At 26.6% G+C, this 15,154-nt stretch overlaps 1 protein-coding gene across 6 annotated transcripts in view; it reads right to left on the bottom strand.

Annotated features, from left to right (window-relative positions):
• Window positions 1-15,154, bottom strand: part of LOC107443134 (A-kinase anchor protein 13) — a 269,899-nt gene that overhangs the window by 37,723 nt on the left and 217,022 nt on the right. For 4 of the 6 annotated variants that reach the window (XM_071181667.1, XM_071181666.1, XM_043051986.2 and 1 more), the window contains 9 exons: window positions 13,735-13,759; window positions 11,926-12,063; window positions 10,858-10,951; window positions 8,310-8,430; window positions 7,851-7,915; window positions 7,106-7,157; window positions 3,989-4,066; window positions 2,877-2,938; window positions 2,748-2,794 (listed from right to left, as the gene is read on the bottom strand). In XM_071181667.1, the coding sequence (XP_071037768.1) occupies window positions 2,748-2,794; window positions 2,877-2,938; window positions 3,989-4,066; window positions 7,106-7,157; window positions 7,851-7,915; window positions 8,310-8,430; window positions 10,858-10,951; window positions 11,926-12,063; window positions 13,735-13,759 (682 nt within the window). The remainder of the gene's footprint in view (window positions 1-2,747; window positions 2,795-2,876; window positions 2,939-3,988; window positions 4,067-7,105; window positions 7,158-7,850; window positions 7,916-8,309; window positions 8,431-10,857; window positions 10,952-11,925; window positions 12,064-13,734; window positions 13,760-15,154) is intronic. The other 2 variants (XM_071181668.1, XM_043051987.2) reach the window with 1 other exon arrangement.

Here is a 15,154-nt window from a genome sequence, read left to right on the forward strand (position 1 = left end):
TGATTACAAGTAATTGATTACTGTAATCAAAATTGTAATCATGATTACAGCTGTAATCAAAATTTTTTGAAAGTTGTAATCACGATTACAAGTAATTGATTACTTGTAATCGTGATTACAAGTAATTGATTACATAGCTGTAATTATCTGTAATCAATTACAGTTGTAATCGATTACTGTAATCAACGGCCAACTCTGGTAAAAATAATGTGCACATATGTATAAAAAAACAAGGAAAAATGACAAAAATATGAACCTTATAACTTGGATTGAACTATACTTAATCGCCAATAAACAATAATATAAATGATTTCAAGACATTTTTTTTAAAAGCAGAATAATTAATTTAGAGGAAAGTGTAGGAGAAAATGGATAAAATATTTTTTAAAGATCACTATCCACCCAATAAATTTATATTGATACAAAAGTTTTACTTGTTTTTGTATCTTGTCGGTTTTACTATTTTTAAGGGTTAATTTTTAAAATACAAATGCTTTCTTAACATACATCATAAATTTACGTTTTCCCAAGGTTAGACACTAATTGCATAAAATTTTGATACTTGTTTATTAATTAACTTTATCATTAAAGACTTTTTAAATGCAAACTTTGTCACTAAAACATAAAAGCAGATAACTACACTTTAAACAACATGGTAAATTATCTATATGAAATGATAAACACACGTTACAGCTTTTTGTATGAAGGCCTTTAGAAACTTTAACATTAATTACGACATCCAAGTAAATAAATAAATAAAATATTTATGCACATTTTGTTAACTTTTTAGCAATGAAGCAAACAGAATATAATTTTTTTAGGTCAAGCATATTGAAGATAAGCAAGATTGAAACACAGAAACACAACACAGAAACTCATTCAAAATGAGCCACAACAGATACGTGGGGGAGAGGTCAAAAATCATGCACACAGAAGTGGACTTACTTGACCCCCAGTTTTGTGGCCACTCTACGCCATTGAGAATAGCCACTGGGAGTGTAGTTTTTACGAGGTGCACTACGGGAACAGAAAGAAAGTTTTTACTTTAAAGGAAAAACAATCCAATGATATGAAATTTAAAATTAATAAAATGGATTAAAAGAGAGAAAATTAAAAAGAAATTTTTTATTGCAAATTTTAAAAAAAGGGAAAACCAATATTTGGTCTTAATTTTTGACTAAACATTCTGGGTATTAAGCTATTAAAAGTTAATTTCAGAAAATCAGTGTTGAGCAAACTAGGCATCACAGATCTTTTTTTTTAAAGATATTAGTTACGTAGAAAAGTTAAAAATTTAGTGAAAAAATAAAATCTTGAAAAAAAAATTTAAAAGTAAAATTTTCTAACTTATTTAAAAAAAAAAAAAAAGTTTGTAAAAACTTGGCACAAACTAAAAATGTGGTGAAAAGGATACCCTTGCAACAATTACCACAGTACCCTTGCAACAATTTTTTTAAATAAAGGTATAATCATTCATTTTGTGAATGCTTTACATGCTCATTTAACTTATAATCAATAATTTATCCTCAAAAAATAATTAAAGTGTTTAATTTTTTTTAAATTTAAAAAAAAAGGGAAAAAATTCAAAATTTTAAAATCTTTAAGGCTTTTTTATTTTAACATATTTTCAATTTTTTTCTTCTTTTTAGTGCTTAGAATATTCATCGTAACAATTTTGCGTATTCATTTGTTGATATATCAATTAGAATATTTTTTATAGATTATTTTGTAAAAAAGTAGAAAAAAAAGGTCGAAAATTCCTGTTAGGTATATATAACATGCTGTAAAAATTTTAATACCTCATAAAATGCTTATTTCATGCACAGTTTAAATAAGTATATTATACTTAGGATAAAAAAGTTTACTTCAAAACTTTATCTTAAATAGAAAAAATTCCTCACGGATTTAATTAAGATTAAAGCGCAAATTTATCATCTATGAGAAAAAGCACTTTAAAGTCTGGTTGCTAAGTAGGTTTCTGTATTAGGGCAATTCAAAATCATTCATAACTTATTTAAAAATGTAGATAGAGAGATGATGTTTTTTTCAGTGCATTTGAAATAGTTTGAAGTTTTATTATAAGCAATAAAAAAAATTTTCTCAATATTTTGGTCATTTTTTGGGTACTGTGAGGTAAATAACAATTGCATATAAATAGCATTAAACATATAACTATGTATATGTAAAAAAAATATTGCTTTGTGCTCTTTACTCATAAATAAAAGATTGTTCTTTTTTTATTTAAGTGCTTATATTAAAGGTTTATGAAAACTTTCAAAGGCTGTTAAACTCTTGTTTAGGTTAAAGTCTGCAATTTTTTTTCCTTTACCAAAATCATGTCAAACATTAAATATTATAAAAAATGAAGTTTCACTAGGTAAGGTTTTAATATGTAGGTTATATAACACTCAAATTATAGATAAACACAATATTTTGCTCCTTAGCTCACTAACAAATGTGCTTATTTCACAAAAAGAATTGAAGGAAAAAAAACATATTTCTGCAACCATATTATATTTTCGTTTTTTAAAAAAAAAATTTTTTTGTTTCAATTAGAAATGAGAGTGTTTAAACTACAAATACACAAACACCAGACTCGATTTATTTAAAACTTTGCATTATGGATGTATAAATATAAAAAAAGAGAAAAGAATATTATGCAAAAACTAAATGCTATGAAAAGAAGCATATTTCTATAAATGCAATCTATTAATGCCAAATATATATTCATAAATAACAGAACTTACTTAGAAGAAGGGGAAGACACTTTGGAGGAATCTGTACTAGTAGTAATCTGAAACAAATAAAGTATTTTAATATATATACACCAGTACACTGATATTTATTAGATATAAACATTTCTATTATACACTTACATTTATACGTGTTGTGTCAGTCAGGGAAGATTTTTTTTCTTTATTTGGCTGTGAATGCTTCCCTGTAAAATATTCCAATAAAGCATTAAAAATAAAAACAAAGCCACTTTCTTGAAAACTGAGTCTCAAAAATATTGTGTCGAAATACAGAAGTCAATAGAGGAAATGTCTTCTTTCTTAGAGTATTTAAGAAATTGGCCGCGATGAAATTAGTTTTTTTAAATGACAAAGAAATTTGAGGGATTTTGCATAGCATTTGTCTGATGTGAATTGTAACTATAATCTTATTTTTTACTCCTTAGCAATACTGCACTTTCTTGAGAATTTTTTCCTTATGCACTGTAAAGCTCAAACTGCAATGTTTTACAAAATCTTTTTATTATCCAACGTGCATTACCTAAGATATTACTTTTAATTCCCAATGAATAGGAGGAACCAAGACTCTATTCTTGTACAGCTGCGTCATTGACTCATGCACTTTGATGAATCAGCTAAAAAAAAATTGGAACTTGTTTTTGCATGTTCTAATGCTAGACGAGATTAGCTAGCGCTTTAATCCACAAGAAATGAGTCCTTCTTTCTTTCTTTTTTCTACTTGCATTCTCTAATGTTCTGAATATAACTTTGATTGAAACCTGTTTTTGCATGCTCTAATGCTAGATGAGACCAGCTAGAGCTCTAATCTACAAGAAATCAGTCTTGTTTCTTCTTTTTTTTTACTTGCATGCTCTAATGTTCTGTGGATTACTTTCAAAGGAGAGAAAACAAGAAAACTAAGTGTGCAAGCATAAAAAAGAAAATCAAACATTTCTGGACAAAAGAAATTAACTAAAATGCTACAATATAATAAAAAAGAAGTCCCAACACTGTAGGGTTCCATTTTCTTATAATATTTTTTAGGAATTTCTCAACTAAAGTTATTCTTTCAGTACTGCAAACCAAAAGAAAAAAAACTAAAAGTTCTTTTTAATTTAAAGGCATATTTTTTCTAATTATTCTGAGCACAATAAAGTTCATCTTTAAACAATAAAAATAATTATTAATAATACAGTTTTAACTTGATGTTTCTAATGTTAAGTGAAATTAGTAAATATTAGTAATTAGTAACACACCTAAATTGATGACACTTTGACTATGAGTAAGGGGAGTTCCTATGAGATGCCGATAACGAGTAGGATAACGAACACTTCCTAAAATGACAGTTAAACAATTATCATGCACATGCATCTAAAACTAATACAGATTCAACAAAAATATTAAAACAACTAAATAAACAATGTTAATATTGTTAAATCATCATTGGTGCAAGTCAAGAGTGGGCCTTTACTTTCTCTAGAACAATTCTCCATGCAGTATATTGCAGAATCATTTTCCAATTGTAGTATCATTAATTCCATGCAGGATCATTTAACAATTTAATATTGTTTAATAAAAAAAATAAAACTTAACAATAAAATTAATCTTTTTCAAAAACTAAACAAAATTGTAGCAGGTAACATAAAAAAACATTTATAGAAAATGAAAGACCTATTTAAAAAAAAGAAAATGAAACTAAAACAGCAGTTCCCAACATGTGTATCATTAATCACAATCACAATTGTAGTATCATTAATTCCATACAGGATTATTTAACAATTTAATATCGTTTTATAAAAAATAAAACTTAACAATAAAATTGATCTTTTTCAAAAAAAAAAAAAAAAAAAAAAAAAAAAAAAAAAAAAGGAATTGCAGGGTGTGTAGCCAAATCTTTTAACAAAAAATAAGCACATTTTAAGTACTTTTTAAGAAATCAACAAATATTTTTAAACACGATGTACATTAACAAAATGCAAAATAATTTTCAAAAAGTTTACATGATCATGATAAAATAACTAATTTTTGACAAAGAACTCTCTTCTTGATTACATTAGCCATTATAAAATGATCAAAAGATTTTTAGGTTCGATATCAGAGGGTAGAAAATGAAACCTGAAACTGAGAATTTCTTGCAAAACGCAGCAGAGTTGCTGCACATGAGAGTGCAATAATCTCACCGAGCCCAACTCAGTAGATGCACATGCGGACTCACAGGTATTTCATGAAACATGTCAAGTGATTAGCGCTTTAATAGGCTATGAACGTATGAACCAATAGATTAGAACAGACTGTTTAATGAATTGTAAAAACGTTGAATAGAACAATGTGAAAAGCACGATTTTGAGTAATACACAACAAAAATCAACATGGTAAAGAAACAAATCTCATTTTCGAAAAGGGCAAAATTAAGTACTTTTAAAAAACACCAAAAACACCCAATGAAAAAAAGCAGCTTGCTTTTAAAAAATGAAATTAAGTACTTTTTAAAAACATGCAGAGATGCTTTTTAGAAACATGTTCCCAACATGCGGGTCACATGATAACAATGTGGGGATAAGACCAGTACCATGCTTTGATTGTTGAAGGCAATATTTGAAGATTAGAAGTAACTTGAGGCTAAAATTATACAGTTTCAGGTCTCCATACATGTTTAAGCCAAATGAAAGGGGGAAAGAGATATCTATTTGTCATATTCTTTACTTGGATATTTAATAGTTTAAAAGCCTCTAAGTATTTTAACTATTATTATTATAAATAATTTTTTTTTTACAAAATTGGTGATTGTTGAAAAAAAGGGCTAGGAACTGTTGATCTAAACACACAAATTCATGCACAATGCAAAAGTTCAATTTCATGCTTAAACACAGTTACGCAAAAAGTACTATCAAAAGAGTTAAATAACCAGTTGAAAGCATAGTAACATCTGAATGGTCCTATATTGGCCTAATTTTTTTAAACAATATTAATTATTTTTATTAAATGCATTAATTTAAATAGATTTTATAAGTGTGCATTCATGATACTTTTAAGTATAAGTTCTTGAAATAAATAGCTACATGCAGTTTACTAACAGCATGCATCACAAAATATGAGAATTCCCACTAAAAAATAATTTTTAAAAAGAAATGTTCATTTACTTTATTTGAAGGGAAGAAATTACAGTCAGAGTTTATATGACTTTATGCTAATTTTACTATTGTAAAATAAGGATAGATTTGGACTTTGACTTTTGAAATTAAAGTTTCAGCATTAATTGCAGATAAGATAATTAAGATCTTTCTATTCATGTGCTTATTTTCAAAGTTTAATTAGTCAATCCTTTCACCTAACTTTACACCAAGCCAGGAAAAAGAATTAATTTTAAAATATTCTTTTTAACCTTTCACATAGCAAAAAAATAAATAAATAATAAATTTTAACCCTTTACAGTCCTAAATCAGATTCAGTCTGACATTATTAATATACTGTTGCAATTCTATGTCTGGCTGTATTGGGCATAGGACTGCATTACTAATTCATTATGAGAAATTAGTTTTTTAGTGATTTACTTCTGTTTTAGTTAAAGTGAGAATTTTTGTTTTGAAAGTAATTAGACAAGGATAGAAAATTATTTTTTTAGAAAAAATGGATTTCAAATATTATTTTAATAAGTGATATTTATTTGCAACATTTTCTAATTTTAGAATAAACATTGCACTAGCAAACATTGTCTTCATGTGTATAAAAGATAATCGATACATTAAAAAATAAAAGCTGTTAGTACCAGTCAAAAAAATTAACTTCTTAAAAATGTTGCATGTTACTGCTGTGGTATACAGCTTATAGAACATATTTTATTAATAGATAAATAACGAATTATAATTTCTCTTAAAACATTGATTCTATTCTTGATTCTATTCTATATATTCTATTTAATTTATACATGAAGCATTGGTTCCTTTTGCATAAAAAAAATAGATTTTGCTTTGCATGACATTTAAGTTGTACTTTTGTAGAATGTATTCATACATGTTTTGAGAGAAATTTAGACTTTTATGCAAATGTTATTCGTACTAATCAGAATAACGAAAAGGAAATTCAAAGAATCAGAATTTCCCTTCAAACATTTATGAATATATTTAACAAAAATTTACCTTTAAGATTATACAAAAAAATAAATAAAATGACTTTGTTTTTATTAAATTTATATTAAAATTATATATTTTAATTATATATTTTTAATTTAAAAGTATAGCAAGAGTGATTGGCAGTAAGAAAGACTTTCTTTTTCAAAGTCTTTTTTTCAGTTACTTCTAACAGTGTTTAATTTGGCATGCGTCGTCGTGAAACAAAAATAATACATCCAAAGAGAATCTTATTTATAAACTTACCAGATGGGGTGAGATGAGATGAATTTGAATCTTTATCAGGAGCTGGAGAAATCTAAATGAATTGAGATAAATTTATTAATTACATTTTTATTAAACATTTCTTTAAAAAAAAAAATCTGAATTTACTCTGATTAATAAATATCACAAAATTGTTTCATTTTTGAGAAAATGTTTTAATGAGCAGATTATTGAATTATTCAAATCAAAATATTTTTATTTATATGCTTGTTATCAGAGCAATATTTGAACTTTTTAAATCTATAAACTATTTAAAGTTAAGATTTATTAAAAAATTCATCAAAAGATTAATCTGCTTGGGGTACTTAAAAAAAGGATTAAAATATTTTCCTAATTAATCTATTATGCAAAATATATATGTTCCCTTTTTTTAACATATATTTATTTGCAGATTAACTAATTTTTTAACTAATGATATTTTAAAAATCTTAATGAACAATTAAACTTCATTTACACTACGTCACAAATAACTTTCATAGAACAAAAACTTCTTCACACCCAAAGCAGTACTAAAAAAAAAAATTAGACAAATTTTTTTTAAAAAACTATTTTATATGTATGTATTTATTTATTTTTTTTAAATAAAAATATGAATGCACGTACAGGCTTTAAGAATTTAAAAACACATTCAAAATGTACAAACACTTTATTTGAATTAAAAATTCTTTATGCATTAATATTCTTAGCTACAGTACTTAAGGTACTAGCATATAGAACTGATACTTACTTTTGGCTGAACACAATGAGGAACATGATCTTTACAAGAACTATCATGAACGGTTACTGAACAATCTAAAAATATAAAAAAATGAACAGCTGAGTAATTGATTAAAAGTGATACAGTAAATTTCATTTTAAAAAAGCAAATAAATGCAACATTTATTTACCGAACCTTTTTTACACGTGGGCGACGCTACTCCACCTCCGTGGCTTAGCCATAGGTGCCCACTATGGCTAAGCTATAGAGAGCTCTCTTAAGCTATAAGATAGCAATAAGAGAGTAGTAATTCTGACATTTCTGAGGCCAATGGGAAATCGACCCAAGTACCCGCCATTTAAAAAAAATATAAGATGATTTATATATCTGATCTTATTATTTTATTTATCTGATTACATCAGAAAGATACAAAAACATATGAAAAATGCAAAAAAATCAGTTTTAAAAGATAATAAAAAAGCTGCCTACTTTCACACTTAAGGGCTGACTTGTTGGCTAAGGCACGACTACAAACATCACAAGTAGCCGCAGTACTGTAACAAATTGAAACAAAATGATGTGATGCATTCTTCTTATCCTTTTCTTTATTCTGAAATAATAAAACAATTTTTAATTCCAAGGTAGAATTTTAACAGATAAAACTCTAAAGAAAATTTGCTAAATTTAGAATAGACTAATATAAAAAATAAGGTAACTTATTTCATTAACTTGTAACTTTATGGAAAAATAAAATTGCTTATATTTAATTAAATTATTATTTTCATTGATGTTAAAGTTCGTTACGTTAAATAAAGAGGAAGAATGTTTTAGAAACTGGGAACGTTTGGAGAACGTCACACCACGGGAGAAACTTTTCATCTCAAATTCTTTTTCACCCACTTAACTAATTTCAAATTTAAAGTATGGAAAAAGTAAGTTCAGACAAACTCACAGTGAGCCATGAAGTTTTTAAATACTGAAAAGAAATTTTTAAAATGCACAAATGAAAACAAATTATGAGACAGTAAATTAAGATCACTCAATGGTGAAGTTCTTTTCCAATAATTTGTTTGCATTTTGATATTTTGAAACTTTTTTTTTAGTAATTGAATCTTCATGGTTTGCTTGAACTCACTTTTTCTTTCTTTGAAATTTTATATTAGTAATGGACATGAAAGAGCATTTGTGATGAAACTTTTCTCCCATGGTATGGCATCCTCTTAAACATAATCTTAAAATAGTAGATCATAATTTTTCAACAGTACACAAGAAATAAAAACATTTTAATAACCTAAATGACTACAGGAAAAATTTAAAACTATAAATAACCCCTTTTAAGAACAGTTTTACAAATAAAGGATTTTTTAAGAATTGGTTATTTTGTCCTCTAGAGAGGAAAAATTTATTCACATAGCAAAATAAATGTGTTCCACAATCAATATAATTTTAATCATGTATAAAATAAGTATAATATAACAGGGATGTAAATCATATCTGGAAAAAAAAATTCCCAGATTGGTACAAAACAGTCCAGAGAAAAAGTACGGTGGAAACAACACTGACAAAATTCTCCTTGATATTGCAGTCAAAAACCTATATGTATAAGATGGCGTATGGCTGAATATTTCAAGAATTTGATGACTTATTCATTATGGGCCATCTAGTTCAAACTTAATATTATTAAATAATAAATATTTAATGGTACATATAAATCTTGTAATAGTGTTATCATACATTACGTATCCATTAACAATACTTTCTCAGGGGAATTTAATCTTGTGTTAAAACAAAAGTTGATATGAAACAATATAATTATTAACAAAAGTTGTAATTTTTTCTGATCCCACTTGCCAATACCAGTGAGCCTACTTGGTGAAACCAAACGAATTTGAGGCAGAGGGTGCATTTCTTGTTCTTCAGTGGCGCCATCTATGGCAAAGAATGCAACTTCAGTCACACATATGTATAGGGCAAACCTATTCATACACTAACAGATAGTAATTTTGGCCTGAACCACAGAATGATCAATCTCCACTTCAGTACCCTCAGAGGTATGATTCATTATGGAACCACGGAGGACTCTGTGCCCCAACAGATTTAAAGTGCTCCAGTCATCATTTACTACACGGGGAGGCTTTGGCTGGTGGGGATTGAACTCATGACCTCTTGGTTGTGGGCCCAATGTCCTACCAACCAGGCTATCCCTACCATATTAACAAAAATAAAGTGTTTTCTTATAATACTATTTTTAAAAATATTCCACAGGAGTCTGCCTAGGTTTTTCTGAGAGGTACCTATTTTGTGAAAATTTAAGACTTAATTTGTGAAAATTAAAAATTATATTAAAAAATTAACACAAAAATATGGTAAAAATTTAAATTTATCATTTCTTACCAGACTCAAAAATAAAATTTTAAGAAAAAGTATCTTGTGAAACTACCGTTTTTCCTGAAGTTGAATTTGTGAAGGTACTGCTATATGGTAGTAAATTTGGCTTGGACAGACCCCTGTTCCATATAGACATATATATGTTGCATAAGATTATTACATCAAAATATTATATTTATAATTAATAGAATTTAGAAAATTTCTAGAGTTCCTTAAGAAACCTTATCATCTAGTTAAAAAGTATGAAATGTAAAAAGCCTTTCATAAGCATTAACACTTCAAATGGAATAAACTTGAAGTTTTGTTAAAATAATCTTCAATTATACACATATTTGTATTATATTTAGATTAAATTTGAGATCAGTATTTCCTTCCAAAGGGACTCTTTTTTTCATTTCTATTTTATATTTTCAGTTCTTTTTTATTATTATTATAATGATGGGAGCAATTAAGAAATTTTTGATTGTCTACTTTGAAGCAATTCAGAACAGCTACAATGTATTGGAGTAGTGACCACATCATTCGAGGAGCAAAAAAAAAAAAAAAAAAGTAAAGNAAAAAAAAAAAAAAAAAAAAAAAAAAAAAAAGTAAGATAGTTAATATTACAAAAATGTATACATTCTTCAATGGTGTGTTAATATAAATATACCTTTTTCTTTCGAAAAAATAAGCTTCCCCTTTTCTTTCTTTTGTTAAAAGGTTTGTCTTCTTCGTTATCTTGTACTCCCGTTTTCAACAGATTCCTGCAACGTATCAAACAAAGGATCTTTAGATGCAAATAACATTCTTTTAGATACAAATAACATTCCTTAGATGAACTTTAAGCAATTAAAATCAAATGTGGAAATTATGGATTACATGTTGACAAGAAATGAAATTCGGCATGTAAATAGAAAATGGGTATAATAATTTTATTTAAAACATACTCTTATAGTGAACAAAAAAATCATTATTTGTAACAAGATGGTAATAATTTTTTATTACAACTGAATTTTTAATTACAATTGAATTTATAATTAAAGAAAAATAAATTAAATTTTACAGATAAAAAAATTTATCAGCGTTATTGAAGTAATTTTACTACATTAACAGAGACAACACCTACTACGGCTTCTCTGTAGTTTGATAAAATATTTTTCCTAGTGTGTAGCAAGGGTAATGCATTAATATTTTAATAGATTAGAATTAAGGCTGCATATTAAAAAAATGTTTCAATTACGCCATTAAAATAAATCATATATTACAAATATCACATTTTTAAAAAAATTACAGAATGCTTCAAAAACTATTTCCTAATTTTCATGATAGTTGCATAAGAATTCTCCCTTTACTCTTTTCCCACCTAAATTAAAATTAGTAAAGGACATGGGGTGAAATCTTAAGATCTGAATCATTGCAGAATTCAGTTTACTTGTCAAACACTGAAAAATATAATTCAACTATAACAAGTAAAGCTGGTACAGTATTAACCAAAAGCATTAATTATTAAAGAGAAATATTATGATTTTTAGACAAATTTTATAACTATATTCATATTGAATTACTATTTGCATAATACATTTCACTGTACTTTTAGAGTTTCACAAAACACATTTTCATTCAATAAAGAAAAAACTTAAAATTTTACAAATCAAAATCAAGGTGAGAAACTAAATTTGACAACAAAAAAAAAAGCTTTTATGGAGAAAATAAAGTTAAAAAGGGGAGGGGAACTTACTCCCTGAGTAGATTTGCAAGTGAAAAACTACTTAGTCGCTTAATATTCATATCTTCTGGTTCTTCTTCATCTTCATGCATTATTTCAATACAAGAATTTCTAATATTTTGAAATGAGAATCTGTTTCTGCAGTACACACTTAAAGAAAAACATAAACATGCAGATATCGTGCAAATGGTAAATAAAAGCATGCACAGAACATAAAACAACGAAAAATTAACTAAGGATATAAAAATGTATTGCAATAAAATCCAATATGTTAAAAAAAGAAGAAAAAGTCCTATTGTTCAATCAAATTTGTTTTTAATATAGAAGGTTTTTAAAGCTATTAATTTTCTTAGATGACTAGGGGTTAAAGTCTCATGTTTGTTGTTGATGATTGTTTACAGTAATTGTTTAGTCTTGGCATAAAACAGTTTTTTCGACAAAAGTTGCAATTATTCCCTTCAGAGGACGCCATACCGCGGAAGAAAATTTTCGGTGCGAATTCTCTATCTCCTTCAATACTAATTTAAAGTATAGTCACACAAACCTAAATTAAAGCCATGAAGTTTCAAATACTTAAAAGAAAAATTTAAATATGCAAATGAAAATAAATTATGAGATGATAACTTAGGATTATGCAACGTAGAAGTTCTTTTCTAATTATTTGTTTGCATTTTGATATTTTGAAGTATTTTTTTCAGCAATTCAAACTTCATGAAACTTCATTTCTTGTTTCTTAGCAGTAAATGCATCTAAAACTGTCATAATAATAACTTAAAAATTTAAAAAAAAATTTTATTACTTTAAAATGATTTTGTTCTTAGTTGAGAATTTAAAATCTTTTTATTAGTCACTGATACTGCTAAACTTTTGCCAAATCAAAACTGCCACAACTTCCAAATTTCTGAGCCCATTTTTACTAAATACTAGCTCCTATTTAAAATATGATTTCCCTATCTCTTTATTCATCTATAATTTCGCCAACATAAATTTACAGAAGCACTATTTATTTATTTATTTTTTACTTGCAGAATTAAGCATTCCAGACGACACGTCATTTAACATTTTTCGCACCCCTTCTATAATATTTGGCATATTTGATAAGCTATAACATATAGTAGAATCACTCATTGGCAGAATGAAGTATCCTATCTTTCTAAAAAATTTTATTGATTATTTGTGATAATAAATTACCCGCATAAATGATTGTGAAAAGTGCTGAAACATATAGTAAACTTTAATTTAAACATAATTTTCTGTTTTCACTTCTAAGAAATAAATTTTAAAGGATATTAATAAAAATACAAAATAACAATTAGTGATGTGCTATTATGTGAGAGTAAATAAACTGAGATATTTTTAAAGAACCCTAATGACCAATATACATCCATAATTTAAAGGTCTATTCATTAAAAATAACAATGAGAGGAACAATAATATATTTCAGAGTATATTACTAGGCAACCGTTTGTGAACATTATTTACACGTTATGAACACTTTAACATAAACATGATATCGTTTTTAAAATTCAAACATAAAAAAATTTAATGCATAGTAAAATAAATTTTCTTTTAAATTATAGTAGTTTCAATGCAAACTATTAGTCAGTGAGTATTATTTACATTAGAAAGGCTTATCTTATTTTTTTATACATTAGAAAATCATTTAATTTTCTCCTTTTTTTAACTCGAAAGGTATCATGGTTAAAGAAATAAATCAAGACAAAAAAAATTACAAAATAAAAAATGAGCTACTTTAAAAAAAATTGTCAAAAATTACAAAGGTAATAACAAAAAACTACTTAATAATTTTGGGTAAATTACCTGTCACGACCATCCCTTCGATGTGCTGTAATAAAAACAAAAATTGTTAGAATTGAAAAAATATTTTTTCAACAATGTCTAACTCAGGAAAATAAATATGGAAAATGAAAGTTTTTCAAAAAATTAGAATAACAAAAATCGTAGCAATCGTTATTATTATTATTATACTACAAGTTTAACAGTAGATAAATAGAAAATACAGTCAATACTCAATATAATGACCCTTGAGGTCTGACTAAAAATGGACACAATAATGTGAGGTCATTATATCGAGAATGTACAAAACCGTGTTAATATTTACTCAGAGTAAAAAAAAAAAAAAACACTTGACTAATTTTCAGGGGTGATTGTGAGCCCAACTCAAATATCCTGAAACTTTATTGAGCAAAATCATTAATGACGCATTTCAAAAAATTAATGTCTTCATGAATTTAAATCACTGATATTTTCAAAACATGAAATTCTAACTAAATTATATGCAACATAATTTAAATGAATAATTATGTATAAGTTTACTTTTATCTCTAATCACATTTAGTATTCTACCAGAAAAATGAATGAGGTTCCAAGTACAAAATCTAGCTCTAATATTTTTAAATAAAATATACAAGAATTTTTATATATGAATGTGATCGATGATGAAACTGCTGCACCTTGGATTTCCGGAAAATTCCGGATCAGGGTTAGCAAAAAATCCGGAAATCCAGATTTTTGCTGGAGCACAATCATCTCTGAATTTTAACAAAGCAGTGCATTACTTTAATAAGAATTGGTATCTATCAAAAAGAAAATTTGGTAATAACATTAAAATTTTTTATCTCTACTAGTATATAGGTAAAAGCACCCTTTAATACTTCGTAAGAGAGAAATGCTATAAAGAAACATGCTGAAGTTGGGCTGCCGTTTTTGATAAGTTATATGGTTCGGGATAACTGGCAAAGGACACAAGTACTAGCTTGAAAATAAACCACACAAAAGGACTGACATGTCATAAAAAAGTTAATACAATTTTTCAAACAAGAAAAGTATAATGAATTAAATTATTTTTATTCCTTGAAAACAAAGTCACTCAGATTATGAAAGACCATAAATTATTACCACTTAGGACTTAGGATAAGAATTTAGGGAGGCATGTCACTCTTTCTTCATTGAAAGAGGATTCAAGTTTTTTTACATTTACTGTGTGGTGACATCCCAAATAATTTCTTGGAAACTTTTCCTAACTCAAAAGACTAAATTTTGGTTGTTATATTGGAATGAACCATTCAGTACAGACGTTTTAATGAACATTAAAATAATATTGCGCCTATTGTATAGCAAACGGGACTAACGCATAAATCGTTTTAAAGAAATAGTTACTGCGTAATAAACAGTGCAGACTACACTAATCTATTTTTTAAAAAAAGTACATAAAATTAGT

This window comes from Parasteatoda tepidariorum, chromosome 6 (assembly GCF_043381705.1).
Source record: "Parasteatoda tepidariorum isolate YZ-2023 chromosome 6, CAS_Ptep_4.0, whole genome shotgun sequence".
NCBI classification, from domain to species: Eukaryota; Metazoa; Arthropoda; class Arachnida; order Araneae; family Theridiidae; genus Parasteatoda; species Parasteatoda tepidariorum.